The sequence below is a fragment of the Nannospalax galili genome, unplaced genomic scaffold (assembly GCF_000622305.1).
Source record: "Nannospalax galili isolate Female #2095 unplaced genomic scaffold, S.galili_v1.0 scaffold368, whole genome shotgun sequence".
NCBI classification, from domain to species: domain Eukaryota; kingdom Metazoa; phylum Chordata; class Mammalia; order Rodentia; family Spalacidae; genus Nannospalax; species Nannospalax galili.
Window position 1 is genome coordinate 4,919,796 of NW_008359963.1, and position 23,197 is coordinate 4,942,992.

The 23,197-nt window shown below is 41.3% G+C and overlaps 1 protein-coding gene across 3 annotated transcripts in view; it reads right to left on the minus strand.

Annotated features, from left to right (window-relative positions):
* Mark1 (microtubule affinity regulating kinase 1) overlaps nucleotides 1-23,191 on the minus strand; it is a 134,413-nt gene extending 111,222 nt beyond the window's left edge. The window contains exon 1 of one of the 3 annotated variants that reach the window (XM_008823761.3): nucleotides 23,057-23,189. In XM_008823761.3, the coding sequence (XP_008821983.1) occupies nucleotides 23,057-23,107 (51 nt within the window). In that variant the 5' untranslated portion in view covers nucleotides 23,108-23,189. Of the gene's footprint in view, nucleotides 1-23,056 lie in introns of all 3 variants that reach the window. The other 2 variants (XM_008823762.3, XM_029559006.1) reach the window with 2 other exon arrangements.
* Between the last annotated feature and the right edge of the window lie 6 nt (nucleotides 23,192-23,197).

Genomic DNA, 23,197 nt, shown 5'->3' on the forward strand with positions numbered 1-23,197 from the left:
TAGAACTTGTAATGCTAATTACTCTTGCCTTTACTTCTTCATATCTCCTATTCATGATTCAAGGACTTTCTTTTCCCCTTAAAGATGAGTTATGAAATTTGGAAGTCTTTTAAATAGACCCACTGAAGGGGTACTCCAATTGCCTCACCCTGTGTCCCTGTTCAGCATGGAAGAATCCAGAGTAGTCAGCATCCCTATTCCCTATTGGCAATTTGGGTAACCCCTTCAGAGGATGGTGTGATAAGAATAGGAGGTAGGAATTGTCTAGGCAGTTAGGGTAAAAAGACCCCAAAGAAATGTAGCCAGTTTCTTGGCTAAAAGTAAAAATGTCCTTGGGCCTGTTAGCAACATACTCTGTTCCAAAGACCAAAAATGTCAAAAGTATTTGGGAGCTTTTACCTAATCATTAAAAGATTTTAGGATTTAAAATCTTAACATGTCATTAAACTACTGTCCATTTTGGCAAAAAAAAAAAAAGATTTTAGGGTTACTTCTTCAGAGGGGGGAATTTTGGAGGGGAGGGAGTGGGCATGGATTTGATCAAAACATCTTACATGCATGTATGAACTTCTCAAATAAAGTTTTGATAAATGTTAAAAAGAAAAAGAAAACAGGACACATTAAAAAGCATGTCAGAGTTGATAGGCAGCTGGGTAGACATCTGAGGAACAGCTGATGTTTGCCCTGTTTACCTCACCTGGCAGCTCCGCCCTGAGATGAACAGTGGCTGTCTCTCTCAGGAGCATAGCCTTCCCTCCGCTGATACGTTTTCTACAGGGCACAGCTCTTATTCTGCCATTATACACATGAAGACTGAGGCACTCCCACCAAAGCCTCCCAGCTTCTGGACCATGCTTCTAGTTTGGACACTGGGGAAAAGGCATTCCACATGGGCCTGTCAAAGACATGGGTTTGCCAGCAACAGTACTGGTGAGCAAGCATTAAAGCTGTTTGTCTTCTTACCCAGCATGCACATAATTATTTTCCAGCAAGTCAGTAAATAATTTTTCTAGCCTTTCCAAGGTATATACCGCATTACTCATTAAAAGCTGGTGAACATAGTCATGAAAAGCTCCTGCAAACAAATTTTAAACTGAATCAAGTTCTAGGTGTTCATTCTGTCTAACACACTACAACCTTTCTTGCACATACCAAGAACATACAAATTTCTTCTCTAGAATTTTGCTTTATACTCCTATTATATAACCCCCTACACAAGAATTACAGTTTTGGGGATTTTAGCTTCTAGGAATTCAACATTCTGGATTTTAATCTTTGAGGACTGTGCCTTTGGGGATTTAGACTTAAAAGATTTTAAAGATTTCATCATTCAGGATGTAGGCATTTGGGAGTATGTATTTCTCATGATCATGACTGGCATTGCTCATAGACTGGTTGCTCTTTGACTGGTTTTCTACTACAGAGTTGTAGAGACTGAACAGTTGACCACAGGCCACTTGGGTAACACTTTACATTAAGCCTTGGTATCATGTGACCCATCCAGACAGAAAGCTGGGTATGCACAACAATGTTCCATGCCAAATGGATGTGATATGTTCAGATAAGGCTTGAGCAGATTCTGAAGGCATGAGGGGCTCTCACTCATGCTTCCACTACCCTGTACTGTTCCTTATTTGATCAAAACCCACAACTACAGCCTCACGGGGTGGGGGTGGGGTTCTCTATGACCAAATGATAACACACACCCATGTACACATGTGTGCTCCTGTGCGCGCACGCACATACACACACACACACACACACACACACACACACACACAATGCAAGCCTTGTTTAAACTGCTTTTGCACAATATACTGATACCCCCCCAAGGTGGACAAATGGAGCAATGTGGCCACCCACTGGGGTAACACTGCAGGATAAATAGCGTAGAAGCTCCCTAGTGAGCAGAACTCTGAACACTGCACTTGGTTGGTTGTTTTTCTGGGCAGACAAAATGTGAAGTATGGATCTACAGAGATGCAAAGACTGGGGCTAATTATTTGGCTAAAAGATCAAAGACTTAGGAGGTAAAAATTACTTGAAAATTAATAAAACCAAGTATATGAATGCATTTCCCTGAATGAGCACAGCATGTGGACACAGCTGGTCCCATCTGCATCGATCTTCAAAGCCAGCCTCCTTTCCCAGCCACTCATTCCTGTTCAGTGGCTCATGAACAAAGTAAACCAGTTAGCAGAGGAGAAGGTTGTGTGGATCTAGCAACACAGACTAACATTCACCAAGGCCAACCTGCCAACTGCACGGTGCAACTCTGGGCTCCCCACATGACACCATGCATGGGGCAGAAGTAGAGAGGGCAGACTGGCCATTTTCAACTGCTTTCCTCATAGAAAGGACAAGGCTTTGTTCTCATTCTTACTGAAATAAACACCTGCCTAGAGATGGACTTGCCTTCTCTTTCCACAGCACTATTTCAAAACCTGGGAGACACATATGATAAAAGTCCCCATCAGTTTTCACTATCACAGCATTGCTTTTAAGCAAGGAATATATTTTAAAGCAGATACAGCATGAAAATGAGCTCCTGTTTGGAGAAATCACCCATTTTGCTAAACTCCCGATGTGTACTCTGATGCACCTGGCTTGATAAACACTGGGATGGCCTTCCGAAGACCGATCTGCAATCCAGCTGGGCGACAGCAGTTTGCAGAACTGGAGTAGCATCTTCTGGATGCAACATATACTCTGAATCTGTCATTGAAACATGGTGCCATTTGTCCTATAGCCAGTACCCACAGATCCAGGGATAAGGCACAGAAATAGGGGTAGATTCCTCAGCAACTACCTTCACACGTCCACTGCAACTTGGGGTTATTCCGCCTCTAAAAACATTACTTCTGGAGAGGAGAGGCTGCTTCTGCCACGTGTCACAGCCACGGTCCATTAAGCTATATGTTGAGATTTCTTCATGGCAGTAAATTCACAGGCAAAGGCGGAAATCGAGTTGTTGTTATTAACAAGGCCTGTAAGGTAGTCTAAAATGGAGGAGCTCCTCCAGGTCCCTCTTCTCACTCTCAAGTCTTCAGCGAAGAGGATGGAAAAATATGGCAAGCTAAGATGGGCAAGACTCCCAAGGGCCCAGACTCCTAAGGAATGAAAGTTTGGTCACTTCACCAAGCAAGGAACTGTAGCCAGATGAGTACTGCTGAGGAAAAGGTCTTCATACTGGAAGGAGATTACAAATGCCATCTACGGCCACGTGCCTGGCACAGAAACGAGGCTTCCACCAACACTTGGAATAATTCTTCCTTATTTTGCTATGACCGCGTTTGGATACATATTAAGTAGCCCTGTTCTTTTCTAATTCCCCTTCCCATTTCTCTGTATTCCAAAACTAAAGCGTTAAATTGAACATCACCTAAAGATGGACGAAGGACTTCCCATCTTCTTTTGAGGAAAGAATTAAGATGTTACTTGCTATTTAGGGTTACTGTATCATAATAGGCAAAAGAATGATCTGGCTTTTGTCTTTATTCAATAATACAGTTGGGAGAAACCTGGAGACACTCCGTGCTTTAAAAGGATGGCCACATTGACAAGGAATGGGCTGTTAATGGTTTCTAACATGCTGACTGAGCTAAGCTAGGATTGTGTGTCCCAGAATTCCTTCTTCCCTGCGGTCCTGGATTAGAATTGGCCACGAGAGAAATCTGCACAAAATTTAGAAGGCAGAAATGAAAGTAGTAGCATTTATCTGTGCTAAGGGTCACTGCAGGGCCAGACACTGCAGTATCTGACGCAGCTGATGTGCAGGCCTGTCTTAAGGGCCTAGAGCAGCAGCCAGACTTCACAGTGCTTATCCCCGTCCCCGCCCCCGCCAGATCCCATCATCACCTGCTTCAGCTGACATGAAGCCTGGTCCAAGTGCATGGGTCACTCAGTTCGTCCTGTGGGTCTGCTATCTTAGGACATGGACAGCAGTGGGCAGACATGCATTCCAGTTTGTCCTTGCAGATCCCAATGTGTACTTACCTTCCCTCACATGACATTCATCTTGCTGTTCTTCCTGACTCCTGGCTCTGCAGATTTTAGCCACTTAACTCCCGATTCTGAAGCAGCAACTATCCACAGAATGCATGTAACTACATCCCGGAGCTGTATAAGCATAATCCCACATGAAAGCCTTATCCTATATCACTCCTAGGACTCTTCTTCCCTGAATTCAGAATTCCCATGCATTAGTTAAACTGCTGTGCTCTTACCTTGAAAAGGTAGCTGGATATGGGCTTAGAGTTCTAATTTAAGTCTCTATTATACTATTATGTAAAGTTGACTAAGATGGAATTAATCTGTCCTAATTTTAAAAATTCATGCATTATTTTCAGCAATCAAGGAGAAACATCTTGCCTTAAGGAGGGGCAGGACACATATAGAATACAAATAGAGGACGTCTTATTTCTCCTAAGAGCCCCCAAACCTTGCTCATCAAGCTATTTCCTATAACTCCTTAGAGATAAAAATGCATGTATGAGGGTTCAGAGAAGAGAGAGGAGAAAATACCAGATTCCAGCACACACAGTGAAATTATCAAGTCAGCTTCCATCCGCAAGGTCCTTGTCTTTCTCTATTCCAGGGTTCAGTGAAATCGACAGATGAAGTCTGAGGAGAGATCCCATGATGTGTTCAAAGCAGTCAGTCCAAACACACCTGCACTCAGCCTCAAGTACATGCTCTCCAAGGAGAGTGTGCAGAAAACGTGAGCACGGGGAAAGCACGGATGTGTCTTTTAATCACTGGATAGGGCAGTAAGCAACTGAATTTTCTCTTCCCCTTGGTTGCGATTCTTTGTTTTGTTGTTCCCATTACTGAATATTTACTGCTACAAAATATGTTACATAAACCTAATGAACCAACAGCCATCCAGCCAGGTGTGTTTTAACCTCAGTAAAGGAAATATGCTCAAAGTTATATACCTTATAAATGGACCAGATGGGAATAAACCCAGAGGTGTTTTCTCTATAAAGTTTGGGCTCTTGGGGCTGGAGAGATGGCTCAGCAGTTAAGAACACTGGTTGTTCTTGCAGAAGACCCGGGTTCGAATCCCAGCACCCACATGGCTGCTAACAACTGTCCGTAACTCCAGTCCCAGGGGATCTGACAGCCTCTTCTGACCTCCACAGGCATTGCAGGACACAGATGCACTTAACCTACATGCAGGCAATACACATGCATAAAATAAAAATAATAAATAAAATTTAAAAGTTTGGGCTCTTAAACATCACGCAATGCCACATGCCCATTCCCATCAAAGACACGACCTGCCACTCGGCTCTCCTCCTCAATACCACGCTTTATTTAATCCCCTGTTCAAGCCACCTACACAGATAACTGAACTTCCATTCCAGTTCTCTAACACTTAATGAGAGCATCAGTAAACCAGAAAGTTACACTTCATACTGTAAACAGAATGCCTCTCATTGTTATAAGAGTAACAAAAACATCTGATGCAAAACATGGGAATTTTTAACAGGAAGATAACAACGCAGAGATGCACTTAAACCCTGACATACTCACACCTTCCAACACTTATCTCCACGCAATAATAACACAACCAGTGGCAGCAGTAGCACGTAGGAGCTTCCACAAGGTGCCAGGCACTTTTCAAAGAATAGCGTATGTGTTCAATCAGTTAGAAGTAACAATGGCCTGTAAGGCGGGCTCTCTTCTTCCCTGTACGCCTGGGGTGTAAAGCAGTCTTTGTCAGGTTACAGAGCCTGGCTGCAGGCACGCACTCCTGACCAAGCAACGGCAGGCAGGCGTCTGCTCAGGCCCTTCACACAGCAGCCTACAGGCTGTGACCCTGAGGAACACAGGGAGTAGCTGAGGCAAGTTTTTCTTTTGGAGGCACTCTTCACTAAGCCTCTCCCCTGCACGCCAGCTCGTTCCTTTGGGAAGGCCTTGGCTACAGTCTGCCAGAAGATAGCACAAGCTAATGCAACTCAGTCTCCAGAGAATAAAAGAACACATCTGTCTAAATTATATCTAAAAATACAGCATTAAATTCTTTTGCAAACTTCCTAGTGCTTTCATTCCCACAAATACAAAAGTGTTATAGCAGATTCGTGCCAAAAATGATAGTGTCTGTTCTTTACCTCACTGTATTTGATTAACACTCTAGTAGTCAAAGCTTTATCTAAGACCTTTGATTCAGTTACATTAAGTAAACCTGAAAAATCCAGTAATTATTCCTAATTTTTATCAATAGTTATATCAACTTAAATGTGAATATACTTTCTAAACAACTATTTTGAAATCAGCTGAAATTTTAGCTGAGGTCTTTAATGGTGGACATGAACACAGTAAGAGATTTCTATCGAATGCACCCCAGAAGTTCACACAGAAAAATAAGAATGTTAAAAGTAAATATTCTATCTAGGGCTGGTGAGATAGCTCAGTGGGTGAAGGTGCCTGTGGTAATACGTGAGACCTGAGTTCAAACCCTGGGATCCACATGGTAGAAGGTAAGAACTGACTCCCACAAGTTGCTCTCTGACTTCCACATGTGTGCTATGTACTCCACATGTGCTGTGTACATGCATTCCACCTGCAGCAAAATAACAATGTAGTAATTTCTTTACTTGTGTATGCAGCATTACCTCAGATTTTTGTTTGGTTCTGCTTTGTTTTTGAGACAGGGTCTCCCTGTAGCCCCAGCTGTCCTGGAACTCACTATCTAGACCAGGCCTGCCTCAAATTGACAGATCTGCCTGCCTCTGCTTCCCAAGTGCTGGGATTAAAGGCGTGTGCTACCATGCCCCATACTTCAGATTTTTAAAATTGTTCATGATTTCTAAAAAATGAGTAGATCTAAAATGATTATACTTACTGAACACTTCCAGGACAGCTACTCTGGGTGTAACACATGTGCATGGGAAGGAAAGGCAGTGTATGTTCCTGATGCATGCTGGCTCTTCTAACCCAGCAAGGACCATTCTGCCAGCTGTGGGCAGCCCTGCTTCCCTGATGTCACAGTCACAAGGTGTTGGTCTCAAAGAACGTACAGCATTATATGTGGGTCTGGCTTACAAAAATGACAGTACAGTTTGAAAGTCTGTCACAGATTACACACACACACACAGAGCTGGCAAGGCTCTGGCTTCCGGCACGAGCAGAGCCTCCTCCTTACTGTGCTCCTTCCTCATCTTGCTGCTTCTCCCTTCCTGGAGAGGAGGGTAGGAGGGAAGGTGGACCAGTCCTCTGTACTCCAGATGTTCCTCTTTAAGATGTCTTTTGGTCCCTGGCAGTTAGAATTTATGAGAGGATTGTGGCTTAATGGTAGAGCCCCTGCCTAGCCTGCATGAGACCCTGGGTTCAATTCCTAGCACTAATTATTCAATGTAAACAAGTGGCCACTGGTACATACTTCCTTTCTTTCTGATTTATGACATTCAACAGTATACAGAGAGAATTTAGATGAACCAATGGCACGAACTAGTACTGTTGTTCAGTTACAAATAATTTTTGTGAAGTATGTGAGTGTATAAACACACACCAAAATGGGAGGTACCGGTAAGAACCAAAGGAAGAAAGGTGAAGCGACTTATTAAAGATAAACTAGTAATTAATTTGCACCATAGCTTTTGATTTCTATTCCCAGGCTCTGTTATAAACAGGTTGGGGGACTACCCTTAAAAAGTAATACCACTCCTGATGGCGCATGCCTTTAATCCCAGCACTTGGGAGGCAGAAGTAGGGGGATCTCTGTGAGTTCAAGGCCAGCCTGGTCTACATAGTGAGTTCCAGGACAGCTGGGGCTACAGGGAGACCCTGCTTCAAAAAGAAGATGGGGCTACAGGGAGACCTTGTCTCAAAAAAAAAAAAAAAAAAAAAAAAAAAAAAACCACCAAAAAAACCCTAATACCACTCTTAAAGTAACCCAAGGTAGAGGATAGTGATACAAAATAAATCAAGATCAGAAGAAAGCAGTTCAACAACCTTCCTCCTTGGGTTGACTGTATTATACCACTTAAACCACAAAGATCAGTTGCCATGAAAAGACAGTGAGTTACCAATCCCAGCCCGTTCTAATCCTTCTCCTAACCCCTTTTTGTCAGCTAGTTTTATGCCCTAAGTCCAGAGGAACTACCTCTGTCTCTAAGTAACTGAAGATTACTTATGGGTATCTCTAACCTTATTCCTAATACACACCACCACAGTGACACCTATGTGGGATTTCATTATGAAACAGGAATCTTTTCTTAACTGACGGTAAAGACAATCTATTCTAATCTGATGCTTGATAAAATAATGAGGAAGATTTTATTTGAAGATTACTGTAGCACTATAATAAGGAAGACAGGCCATATTCAACAGCTGTGTGAGGGGTTGACTGGATGGAAAATGACTGAGAGACACCAAAAGACGGTGTACTGACTAAGTCAGTCAGATACCAAGCAAGTGTGTCACTAAAATGGCCTACCAGGACCTTTGCTAAGACTGGTCAGCAAGGACAGGACAGACAGAGAAGGCCTAGTTGAGAAGGCATGGCACAACTGTAGTTTGGTCAAGGCTCTCTGTCACCAGCAATGGCACTTCCCCTTTACCAAACCAATATGCCAAAAGGATGTTTATAAATACTATAGTAAAAGCTCTTTGATGGGCCATGCCAAAGCAGCCTGCTGAATTTAAAGCCTGGAATGTTTGGAAAACACAGAGCTGAAAGTCTACAAATCTAATCAGGCTGACCTTGGTTTAAAAACCTCCAGGGCTGTGGCAGTCTCCTGGGCTAGTTCCTGCTAAGACACAGTCTCTGCCTTCAGCCCAGGATCCTCTTCTCACCAGTGTGACTTTCCACAGAGCAGCTTGGGGAGGGAGTCCTCCGTCCACCTTCTCCTGCCACCTTTGTTCCCTGTTCTCATCAGTCAGATGACAGGGAACTGTACCTCTCTACTGTGCTTGTTTGTCTCTATGTCCAGCCCTTCAGGCTCTGAGTCACCCAGAGCAGGGCACAGGTTTCATCTGCCTTTGTCTCCGCGATCATCTCCAACTGAGATGAAGGGAACAGGAAAGGAAACAAAAGTAAACCTCTCTTCAGGCTGTGAAAGCTGCACCTCTGACCCCAGGAGGGAAGGCAGCCATCCTAAACCCGCCACCATATCCTACACTAGCAGCTCATGAAAATTCTGAACAGTGTGGGACTTGTTCAGTCCTTAAATGAAACTGATCAGGCAGCTGGGACTGTCTCAGCCTATACCCAAGGACGCTATGTAGGTTCTGTTGTTGTTTAGGCTGTTTCTGGTTTTTCATTTCCCTGCCATTTCCCCAGCTAATGGTTATCCACTTAAAGCCTGGAAAGGGGAGGGAAAAACGTGGGATTCCTCATGACCCCCTTCTATTGTGGAGCTCCACGTGCCTCATGCATCTCCTGCAGCACCTCCAAGCCAGACCCTGGCACTGCCTACAGCCATCATCACCCACGAAAGAACTGATGCATCCTTCTGCCTGTCCACTTTTTGTGGCCACCACCCACAATCCTCTGGTGAAAGAGGAGACTACTCGGTCACTATTACCATGAAAACCAGGGCTTTTGGTGAATATCTGCCTCAGGAGGTTTAGAGAGACTAGATTCTCAGACCTTAATCTAGAAAAATTGAGTAAGAATGTGTGATGGGCATGAGAGGCTTAGGGAATGTGCATTAACAACAATCCCTGTCTTACAAAGTCACTATATTGCTAATACATTGAAATAATAGTTTGATTCATTAAATCATTAGTGCCAAAAATATGGAAAATACTAATCTAGGGAATAAGAAAAAAACGATACAGTATCTTCAGTTTCCTTTAGGAAGGAAAGGTTTATTCATAGGCAATTATAGAACAAGGCCAAACAAAACATATTCTGATATGGCTCAGAAGAATCTCTAAATCTTAGCCCAAGTACCTCTAAATGTAGGTTTTTTTCTATACATAAACCTATCTACTTCTTCCTTTTGAAGAAAAGCTTTATAACTTGCCTCATGTAAGCCTACTAAAGTCTGTGTCTAATTTTTTAAAATAATTTTTTGAGAATTTCACATGACATTGTATTTATATCAATTCTCCTCCCTGTGCCCCTCCAACTCTTTCCATGCCCTCCCTACTCCCCCTCAATTTCTGGTCCTCTTCTTTGACTACAATTGCTACATATACATACATGCATTTATAAATATACACATATGCATATATATGTATATATATAATGCACTGAGTCCATTTAGTGGTGCTTGTGTGTACACGTGTTTAGGGCTGACCACTGGGATTAGACAACTTATCAGGGAGCTGGTCCCTGGAGAAAACCGATTCTCCCTCCCTCTGAACCCACTGATTGCCTGTAGCTCTTCATCTAGTGGTGGGATCCTGAGAAAACTCCCCCATCCACATTGGCATGTCAACTGGTTTTATCATTATGCAGGTCTCATTAGGCAACCATACTGGAAGAGCAAAGTTTTAATTGTGGACTTCCCATAAGAACACTGGCTTATAAACTGCACGTGAAGTATTTTACGAATAAATTGTACACATCGGAAATAAAATGCAAAACAAGAAAATGTGAATGTATCAAATCTGAATGGTGCAAACTTTCCTGCAGTTAGTAAACAATATTAATATCACACAATGAAAAGGAGTGTTTCTTGAAAAATGTGAAATCTATATTTTTCAATATATGAAGCAGAAGGCTGAAGGACTTATTCTAAGTTCACTTTATGCTAATGCATGACTTCAAGTGTCATGCTTAAACAAAGCACCTCACAGTCTGGAGGTAGGGGTCATCTGACTTAATTATATAGTCATTTAATTAGGATGTTCATATTTTTAATCCATCTATCAATTATGTGAAAATTTTTGTTGAGTTATGCTAGTAAATTTCCACTTTCCCTGATGACAAGTAGCTATTCTTGAAAACTAGTGATTTTAATAATTATAACAAATGGTTTCCAAAATCTATGTAGATTTTTGAAATATCTTATTATCCCCTCCACCCCCCCCCCAAGGCTCAGGGAACCTAGGGGAAGAAAGTGCAGAGAGGCTGTAAGAACCGTAAGTCAGGGGTTGGAGAGATGGCTCAGCAGTTAAGAGCACTGGCTATTCTTGTGGAAGATCAGGTTTGAATCCTAGTACCCACATGGACATGGTGGCTAACGACCATCCACCACTCTAGTTCCAGGGGATCTGACGCCCTCTTCTGTCCTCCATGGGCACTGTACAACACGGGTACACTTATATACACGCAGGCATAACACTCACACACAAAATTAAACAACAACAAAAAAGAACCAGAAGTTAGTGAAAAGGTCTGCAAAACACCATCTTCTGGGCAAGACAGAGCCACTGAAGTAACAGACTCTGCGCAAGACTGCCTGTCAATACTGTCATGGATGGGGCAGGGGCTCATGGGCCCAACCCTTCCCCACCAAACTATTGGATACTGTCAGATTCTGGAAAGGAGTCATCCTCTTCAGCTGTGTACCCACTGATGAGCACCCCCCCCCGCCCCCGGGCTCCAGTGGACAGTTCCAAATCCATGGTCTGTCAAACAGAGCCCTCGTTAAACACGGTTGGTCACAAAACAAAAAGATGAATGTGGAACAAAGGATTTTTAGGGAAAAGGGTAGTTGGCGGGTGAGAGGGTAGGAGGTCAGAGTAATTAGAATGCATTACATACATGTATGAAATCATTAGAGAACAAATTTAGTTAATAAAAATTAAAACGAACGACTTAAACATAAACTGTGCACTTTTTTAAGTACACAGGAAGAAAACCCTCAGAAATGACGCACAATTTAGGGTGATAAAATCACATTAAACTTTTCCAAAAACCTAATTTCAGACTTCTTTCTCAGTAGAACAGGCAAGATAACTTTGAAGGCTCCTGGGGAAGAGGAAACAGGTATTTTCAATACATTGTAAAACCGGAAGAAAAAGAAATTTCCAAAGGCAAAACAAACGTGAAAACAAAACAAAGAAACAAACACCAGTATAAAGAGACCACCAAAGACAGAACTGCCCTGGGGTCAGATTCTAAGCCCTGAACACTGCAGGGTTAAGAGTGGAAGCCACAACTCCCTCAATCCAACAGTCCTTGACAGGACACAAGTGTCTCAGGTCAACAGGTTCCCACAGGAGCAGACAGGGCCCTCTCTGCAGGAAGTTATCCTCAGTTTGGACCCCTAAGAGTCACACAGACAAAATTAGGCCAACAAGAGTTCACTAGTAAAAACTGGAAGGTTTAAAAAAAAAAAAGAGAGAGAGAGAGAGAAAAAAAAAAACACAATGAAGGGCCATTCATGGGTACAAACAATAAATTAATCCTCCAGGAGCTTCTGATGATACAATGACCAGGAACAGAAAACAAATGCTTAGATATCAAAAGCTTAAGAAAATGAAACCATAAAAAAGAAACAAGGAGCAAGAGGCTATTCTAAAGATGGTGTGGGGACATCTTAGAACTTTCAGAAACTAGAAACAAAACTGATGAAACTAAAATCCAACAAATGAGGAAGGGGTGTGGGCTCACTGCTCTGACTTTGGGGGGACTGCAGCGAGATTGGGCTTCAGTGCTGACACAACATGGCATACTACAGATGGCACTGTAAAAATCATGACCTACACAGGAAGGCAGCAACAGAGAGGAAGACTGGTAAAAAGAGGGACAAGCAGAACAATTAAAAAATGGCAGCAGTCTCTATTGTGTTAAGTTAAATGCAAAGAATCAAACATTCTAATCAAAGACACAGATCTATCTAAATGCTGCCTATAAGGGCCTTGCTTGAGATTTAAGGACACACGTAGGCTGAAAAGCAAAGCACAGAAAAAGATACTCCATTAGAACACTAACTGAAAGACAGCAGGAGTGGCCATATTTATACCTATAAAATAGAGCTTCACATAATGATAGATCAAACATGAAGATGGAACAATTACAAATATATATGCACTTAACATGAGAAGAACTAAATGTATGAAGCAAATATGGACAGAGCTGAGGCAGGAGAAGACAGCAGCCCACGAGACAGATTTCAATACTCCACATGCAGTAATGGATGCCTCACCCAGACACAGGAGCAGTGAGGAAACAAGGACTCGAACATGACAGACCAAGATGGGTGGATAGAAAGTGTTTCATGCTGGATGTGTGGTACACATCTATGATCCTAACAGTTCAGAGGCTAAGGCAGGAGGCTTGCCAGTCTGGGCTATATGCTGGGATAATGTCTCAAAAAACCAAAAGAGAGAGAGAAAAAAAAAATTCCATACCCAATAGCTACAATATGTGCTCCTCACAAGTACACACAGAGCATTCTCCATGATGGATAACAGTTTATTACACATACACACATGGGGGTGGGGGGTGGGGGAGGCAGAAGCAGGTGGATCTCTGTGAGACTGAGGTCAGTCTGGTCTACGTAGTGTGTTCCAGGTGGGCTTGGGCGAGCCTGTCCCCCCTCCCCCCCCAAAAAGCATAAGATTAATATCATACCATATATTTCTCCAACTGTAATGGAATGAAAAGAGAAACAAATGGCAGAAGAAAAACTAGAAACCCACAACAAGGTTGAAATTAACCACATTCTTCTGGGAAACTCTAATAAACCTACCAATACTTGATTATGAAGAAATACAAAATCTACAGACCTATAACAGTGAGGAGAATGACTCAGTAATCAAAAACCTCACAAAGAAAAGCCCAAGACCAGATGGCTCCTCTGAGGAAGTCTACCAAACACTGAACTTCCTAGTTCATTTACTGAAACATGCATTACCTTGATACCACAGACTAAAAAGATACTCTAAGAAAAGAAAGCCACAGGCCAATGCGCTGAGTCAATATAGACAGACACAAAAATTCTCAAAACAAATAAATGAAAAATCTAGCAAACCCAAATCAAGAGCATATTAAAAGGATCATATATCATATGCCATGATTCATACCAGAGATAAAAGATGGTTCAATATACAAAAATCAATGTGATGTACCATATTAACAAAAGACAAAAATTCAAAGATCATCTCAATAGACATAGAAAAGGCATTCGGCATGAACCAATAACAATCCACAGCAACACTCAACAAATGAGGATGAAATGAAATGATCTCAGTATTAAGAAATACCACTTATGGGGGACTGGAGAGATGGCTCAACAGTTAAGGACACTGGTTGTTCTTGCAGAAGACCCGGGTTCGAATCCCAGCACCCAAATGGCAGCTAACAACTGTCTATAACTCCAGTCCCAGGGGATCCAACAGCCTCTTCTGACCTCCACAGGCACTGCATGACACAGGTGCACTTACCTACATGCAGGCAATACACACATACACATAAAATAAAAATAATAAAATTTAAAAAAAAGAAATACCACTTATGAAAAGCCCAGCTTGCATCACACTAATGGTAGAAAAAAACCACTTCCTTCTAAGATCAAAGATCAAAACAATGGCAAGTGATCATATCTATTCAACATAGTATTGGAAGTAGCAGTCAAAGCAATTAAATAAGAAAAGCAAAATATTCTAAATCAGAAAGCAAGAAGTAAGAATATCTCTGTATATGAGACGATCTTCTATGTAAACCACAAACAATCCTCCCCATAAAACCATTAAATTAATATACAAATCAAGAAAGTTCCAGGATCCAAAGTCAACATACAAAAAAAAAAAGTCGTATGTCTACACACTAACAAGGACAAGCCTGTGCACAAAAATAACAAGAGTACAATAGTAAAATACTTAGGAATAAACTGAACTAGAGGACAAAAAATATTTCTGAAAGAAATTAAAGGGAAAAAAATGTAAAGACAGTCATGGTTACAGATTAGAAGAATTAATGTCAAAATGTACAGACTCCCCAAACTAATATGCAGATTGACTATAAACCCTAACAAATCAAAACAACATATTTTTATAGAAATAAAAAAAAATCCTGGGATTCATACAAACCCACAAAGGACTCTGAATAGTTTAAATAATCTTCAGAAAGAATGAAGCTAAAGGCTTCACATTTCCTGACTTTGAAATATATTATGAAGTTACAGGAATTTGAATAGTATGACACCAATATAAAGACAGACATATAAACCAATGGGACAAAATACAGAGACCAGAAATAAACCAAGCAAATATGGTCAAATTCTTTTCAACAAGGGAATCAAGAAAACAAAGTAGAGAAAGGAAAGTATCCTTAGCATACAGACTTGGAAAAACTAAATACAGCCACACAAAAGAATGACCCTGGAACTTCATCCTACAATACACATACAAATCAACCCAAAATAGAGCAAAGATTAAATGTAACATTTGCACTACAGGTCTCCAAGAAAAAAACATTAGAGTAATATTAGTCTTGCTGTTGATTTCTTAGACACAACACCAAAAGCTCAGGCAACCAAAGTGAAAACAGGTAAGACTATAGCAAAGACTGTATCAAAGAAAACAGTAGAGGAAAAGGCAGTATAGAGAATGGTAGTAAGCCATGCATCTGACATGTAGTTAATATCCAAAATATAAGGAACTTTCTGCATGTCAATAGCAAATAAACAAATGACCTGATTTTAAACTGTGCAGAAGGCTTGAACAGACATCATTCGAAAGATGATATAAAAACAGTCAACAGGTGTAACAGAACACACTCAACAGCATGAATCATGAAAGTGAACATCAAAGCACAAGTAAGTACCACATCACACTTCTTCAGATAACTGTTATCAAGGAATGTTCTGTTTCCTTTTGTTTGTGGTTCTGGATTGAACCCAGGACTCTGCATATGCTAAACACTCTGCCAGTCAGCTACATTCCTATCCAGGATGATTATTACTGAAATCAAAATAACAAGAGTTTTTAGAAGTCTGGATTGATGTAGAGAACCCAGAACTCTGTGCACTGTTGTTGAAAATGTAAAAAGTTGGCGTGTCTGTAAAAAAACAATAAGGAAGTTCCCTAGCAAATTAAAAACAGAACCAACATATCATCAAGCAACTCCACTGGAAATCAGGATCTCCACAAGATATTTTCATTCCAATGTTTCCTGAAACATTATTTACAACAGTAGAAACAATCCAAATGCAGTAGATACTCAAAATATTCACTCATAAAAAGAAAATAATCTTGTCATATATTAAAATACAGATGAACCTTTAGGACACAATGCTAATATGAAGTATGCCAGTCACAGAAAGAAAAGTCCTGCGTGAGTCCACTTCTATGAGTAAAGTTGTTAAAATTATCAAAGCAAAAAGTAGTATTAGTGGTTGTCAGGGGCTAGAGGAAAAAGGAAAGAGAATTATTGTCCAGCAGGTGTAATGGTTCAGTCATGCAACATTAAAAAAAACCTAGATATTTGCTATAAAACACTATCAACAGGTAACAATACTATACTCAAGACTCACAAAAGCAGATCTCATGTAAGGGTTTTTTTTCCCATATTAAAAAGTCAACAGATGGGTTAGGAGAGATTTAAATACAAGTGAAAAAAGATGTATCTAAACATAACAGAGTAACTGCAGTGTGGGTTGCACGATAGTTTTAGTGCAAAGCAACAATGAGGTAAAAGAAAAACCTGAATGGGAGGGGAACAGCCTAAGAAGGTTCAGCATAGCTAATAAGGGTACCAGAAACACTAGAGAGACAAGAGTAAGGCAAGGTTCAAAAAAACAATGGTTGACGCATTTCTAAAACTGATGAAAGATATGAATCCACAGGAGATAGAGCTAAAAATCATACAGCTCGTGATTTAGAGAAACGATGAACTAGTAAGAAATATGCAAACATTAAAACCAGAGAATAAAAAGGGAGGAGGCTAGAGATGCCAGAAGCAAACTAATTATATATAATAAAAAATAGTCGAAAGGCATCCAGAAGTTATCAAACTATGAATTCGTAGTTATAACAAACAGGATGGAAACAAACCTACACTTAAACGCACAACAATGAAATCACAACATTGAAAAAACTTTAAGAAGACAGACAGGAAAGATTGCCTGCCAGTTAGCAGAAGACTTCTGTCCAGAAACAATGGAATCAGTAGACAATGGAATGCTATTTCCAGATCCCTGAAAGAAACTAAATCATCTATCTAGAGTTCTAGACTGACCAAGGCTATCTTTCAAAAATAAGGGCAAACTACACTGGGCATGGTGACATGCACCTCTAATCCCAGCCCTGGGGTGGGGGCAGAGGCAGTTGGATCTCTGTGAAAGAGGGACCAGCCTGGTCCACATAGTGACTTCCAGATGGGCTGGGACTAGGGAGTCCTACCAAATAAAAGAAGAAGAAAGGTAAATTATGCTTTCATATCCTAAAAAATTTAGGACTGGCAATCCTTCACCAAAAGAACTTCTTTCCCTGAGACAGGGTCCTATTCTAAAGTCCAGGCTAACCTCAAGCTCCAGATCCTCCTGCTTCAGCCTTCTGCCTACTGAGATTATAAGCATGTACCATACCCAGCTTCACCAATAGAACTTCTAAAGTTGTTCATCAAGAAAAGAGAAAACGGCAGCTGGAAAGATGGCTCAAGTGGTTAAGAGCATTGACTGTTCCTGCAGAGAACCTGGGTTCAATTCCCAGCACCCACATGGCGGCTAACAACCATCCGTAACTCCAGTTCCAGGGGATCTGACACCCTCTTCTGACCTCCATGATCATTGCACGACATGAGTGCACCTGTACACATGCAGGCAAAACACTCATGCACATAAAAATAAAATAAGAGGGACTGGAGAGATGGCTCAGCTGTTAGGAACACTGGTTGTTCTTGCAGAAGACCTGGGTTTGAATCTCAGCACCCACATGGCAGCTAACAACTGTCCGTAACTCCAGTTCCACAGGATCTGACACCCTCTTCTGACCTCCCCGGGTATTGCATGACACAGGTGCACTTACCTACATGCAGGCAACACACTCATATACAAGAGAAAATGACCTCTAAAGGAAAGCCTCAGATGGAAAAAGAACAATACTTATTATCTGTAAAACTGTTATTTCAAAAAATCAATTGAAATGGCCAGTTCTGCATATCATGGGCTTTAAAAAAAAAAAAAAAGCACACAGAAAAGGCCAGTGAGATTGCCCAGGAGGTATAGGTGCTTGCCACTAAGTCTGACTACCTGATCCCTTAAAGACCTCTAAAGGAAAGCCTCAGATGGAAAAAGAACAATACTTATTATCTGTAAAACTGTTATTTCAAAAAATCAATTGAAATGGCCAGTTCTGCATATCATGGGCTTTAAAAAAAAAAAAAAAGCACACAGAAAAGGCCAGTGAGATTGCCCAGGAGGTATAGGTGCTTGCCACTAAGTCTGACTACCTGATCCCTTAAACCCACACTGTGGAAAGAGAGAATCAACTCCAGCAAGGTGTCCTCTGACCTCCAAATGCCATGCCATGGCACCACAGCCCCATACATCCAAATAGCCTATGTTAACACCCAACAAACAAGAAAGCAGAATAAAAACATGAAGACCATAGAAATGATAATATAAAAGGTATTTCTTGAACTCAGTATAAGCCCTGTAACACATAAAATTGAATGAGTTTTTAACCTTTAAAAAAGATCTCTATTTCATTTTAGAATATATTGTTCCTTGCAGAAAGACTCATTGTTTTTGCTACTAACACTGAGATGTTGGCTCATGCATCTCTAATCTGTATGTATCTGATTATTACTAGTCATAATCGGTTGCACTCGGATCCCTGATTCCTGTGTATGTCTATAAAGTCATCAGGTAGATTTCAATGGTAATGTTTATCACCTCTACTAATTAACATGATGTAAATTTCCAGGCTTCCTCCTCAAATATAATACATTTAAAAAATTTGTTGATTTTGTGTTTGTATATATACATAATATGTATATATATGTGTGTATATATGTATGACTGTATTAAATGAACTGTGAACCTAAAAATTTATAGCCACCTTTGAAAGAGATGTATCCTTGCTCTGGAACGTGTTACTGAATATATTAAAGCTGTAATGAAATGCTTCTAATCATGCGGTTATTAAATTTTAAAAAATTAAAAAAATAAAATAAACTTTAAAAAAATAAAGAAAAAATATTTAAAAAAAAAACAAAAAACAAAAAACCAAAGGTATTTCTGTACCCAATGGATGTCTAGACACCCACTCTGGAGACCTAGAGGCTAGACTTTAGTAGTCAGCTACAAAAGGGAGCAAGGTTGGCTGTAGTCTCCTCAAGTTTTGTTAAAAACTGCAAGCCAGGTCAGAAAGGATGTGTAAGTCAGATAAAGGGCAAAGGGCAGGACACTCAGAGGAGGAAACAGTGAAGGATCAGCAGTAGTTAAGGGAAGCATATCTCTTTCTTCCTCTAATAAAGTACCTGTGTTCTTTTTAACTCTCTAAGTCAAAACCAAATAAAGCACCTCCTGGAAACAACGGCCAGGTAGAGCAATAGTTTAAGAGGTCAGAAAGTCATTATGACCTTGGCAGGTCACTTTGCTCTCTGAAGCCTTCGGCCTTGGGCTGTCATATGTAATGGTAACCCTTACATAGATCACAAATGTATTTTGATATAAATAAGCCATTTCAAAAGAGAACGTTACAGCACTAAGCTCTTATGTACACCAGTCACTAAGTCAGGCAACACCAATTCTAGAGATGACGAATCAGGCCGTACTACACTATGACGTGACAGGTATGGGATTCATGCAAGGGGTTCTGAGCAGAGCCAGGGGTCGCAAGTAAAAGCATGTTATCCACTTGCCTTTTCTGTCTATACATGACCATGCCCACCTAGCAACCTACTGCTGGCCACCGTAATTACCTCAACAGCTTGCTACAGTCACCATGGGAATTTCAAGTCTATCAAAAGATTTGCATCAAGAGGTTTATTAAAGGCTTTTGGACCTATCCAAATTTATAATTTTAAGACATCCCAAGAAATAATCACAACTCTCTTTATACTGATCTCTAATAAAGCACACAGCACTGTTTTCGACACAGAATTCCAGCCAGGGCATTTTTGACCCACAAGCATGAAATGTCAGCAGAGTTTTTCTAAAATACTGAAAAACTGTTTCACTGAAAAAGACAAATATATTTAGCAATATATTTTCTATATCTATACTGGAATTATCCAAGAGCAATCTAACTGTAAGAAAATGAAATCTTTCCAACATATTTTCTTTGTCCTAGACTTACTCTTGGCAACCTACAATCAAACACATTTTGCATAGGTCTGTACTCTGTAACACGCCTTCTCTGCTGTACTGCAAAGTGTTCACTCCTTAAAAGTCAGTCATCAGTTGTTCTGTTGTGTTTAGCTTCTTGAGGCCTGTCAAGAAGGCATACACAAATCCTACATCTAAGAAAAGACTTCTGAAAGATTACACACTATATGCTCAAAGAACAATTCTTCACCCACGGCAGTTATCAGAGATCGGTGCCACGGCATTCCTCTTTTGAAACTTACATCCTGATTATACATTTGTGACAGTGGAAAACATGGATGTTACATATTCCCAAGGACAGAACATTCAAATGTCACGTGCATGCTATACAGGCATAAAAAAATTTTTATATTACCTGAAAATGGCAATACCAATTTTTTAAAAATTATTGTATTTGCTTTCAATTCCTAAGGGTAATAAAGTGTTTTGATTATTGTCTTTGATATTCCAAAAGACTTATAAGGCTTTAATGAGTCATACAAATAAACATTTTTCATGGATTTTTTAAAAAACACAACATGTAATTGAAAACAAGTACAAACAAATGTACATTTTGGCCATGATAATGGCATTAATATCTGGGCTGACAAGCAGGCTTGTTGGTCTGTTTCCTCGATGAGAGGTGAGTATAGATAATGCCATTTACGACTCCAATGGAAATTTAACAGCCTCCAGAGGTGGCCCCTTTGATAGATACCTGGAACACTTATAAGCCAGTTTAGCCCTATCTACACACACTGCCTTCTACCCTATACTATTTGGGATTATATTTATCTCTCCTGTCAGCTCTGAGCAGGGAGAGGCCTTGTCTTAAATACTTCTGTACTCCCTTTCAGCTTAAAAACAGAGTTAGGGGCATACTCACTGATTAATTAACAGCCACAGTAGAGGAGATATTTTCCATGGCAATCAGGAGATAATTAAGATACAGATACAGTAAGCTAACCGGAGAGACTGTTCTGTACCAGAGTAGAAACAAGGCCATGCAGAGACTTTGAAATAGCTCATTCAGAAACAAAGCAAATGAATTCACCCAGCACAACCATTTTCAGAAGGTACAACAAAATTTATCACATTATTATTGCTTAAGTTTAAAATGTTTTTGTTTTGTTCTCACAGGCGAAGCTGTGTTTTGTACAATTCCCTGCTGCCTATTTCTATAATGCCATCTCATGTCTGTAGAAAGACTCTCACCCTAAGAACTGGACTATTCAAAATCCAAGACAAAATTAAACAATGTGCCTTTCCACTCCTACGTTCACATACACAGAATTTTGCTAACAAAAACAAAGATCATCGTCTGTTTGACTTTTCATTCACACTCTTGAATGACAGGTTGTTTTATTTTTTTTTAAATTCCTGTCAGAAAAAATCCCATACCACTTGGCTTTAAAAATCAATCACCACTAAATTCTTTCTCTTTTTCTCCAACCTCAATTTCTCAGCGAAAATGATGAAGCAATTCCATATTTAAAATAACAGTTATGAGGCATTTTAAGTTATAATGTATGGTAGTGACAATGTCGGTGTCTTTATCACTTTAAACGTACAGGCACAGGGGAGGACAAAGCCTGAACATCCTCGGAGGTTTTCTAACAATGGTCTTGGTAGAATTTCTTCATCCGACATATATTTATATTAATTTTTCTGTGGTCCCCTCCTCTTTCAGATTGGATAATGTGTGTGTGTGCTCCTTTCCACTTTGAGAAGTGAGTCTGCCTGTCTGCTCCCCTATCTTTTGTCTAAGAACGCCAAAGGGCTTCAGTATTTCACTTTACCACCCTATGAAATCACTAGTACATCAGGCACTGGAGGGTTGATGAGGTAACTAGACAACCAGAGGGCTCTGGACAGCCAACCAAAAACGAGGTCTCCCCCTAGCTCCTTAAAACTAATCAGAAAACCAGATAAGGCCCTCTGGAGCCTCTGGGCTGTTTTACAGGTCATGAGGATTTTAAAACAACAGTAACAAAAAAGCCACCTTCCCTACAAAGGAACTTGCTTGCACACACACACACACACACACACACATAGACACACAGACACACACACACACAGACACACACACACACACACACACAGTACTTTTCAGAGGTGGAAATATAACTGCCCTTATGCTCCTAGTTTTCAAGAGTTCAAACACCGGGGACATCTACATCTTGATAAAAATAAAAAATAAAAATTCCTGAGGGCAATTTGATGGGACACAGAAGAATCCTTCCTTCAAAGAAATGCACCTAGTGACACTCCGAGGAGACATATTTAAAGTAAAACCTGCCCCTGAGTCATGAAGAAAAAGCCGGTGGTTTTTAAACATTTTGCTCTTGCCCAGGGGCCACAGAAGCAGCTGTTCGTGGAATTCTTCCACTCACCACTACTGATAGAGTAGCAAGTCACACACACACACACACACACACACACACACACACACACACACACACACGCACGCACACCCCTCACTTCCACTGTCGTCCCTCCCCGTTTGGTACCCATGCCCCCAAAGGTGGACAGGACGCTACAAAAAGCCAAGTCATGGGGCAATGCGGGGGGTTGGGGGGATTGTGTGCTTTGCAAAGATGACTGAAAGATCCAGAGCAGCCAGGGTGGGAGAGGTTCGGCGGGCTCTGGGCTATGGCCAAGCATCCATCCGCTCGGGTGGGGGACCCCCAGGATGCTGGGGGTGCCGTGCAACCGCCCTGGATGCCCTCCATCAGCTCCCCTCCTGGAGGGAGAGAGGCAGGACCACCCGGGGGTGGGGATCGGAGGCCCCGGGTTGGGGGGGGTCCAGGCGGGCTGGGTCCAGGTGCCCTGCTGGGGGCGGGGAGGACCGCGCGCCCCGCCATCCCGGGGGAGGCGGGAGTAAGCCCGTGACTCACGTTCTCCGTGTCCCGCTCGTTCACCGTCGGCAATGGCGTCCGCGCCGACATCTTGCGCGGGCGGCAGGGTCGGTCCGGGGGTCCGGCGGGTCGCGGGCCGCGGAGGGCTTCGGCGAGGGCGGGCGCGCGAGCAGGCCAGGC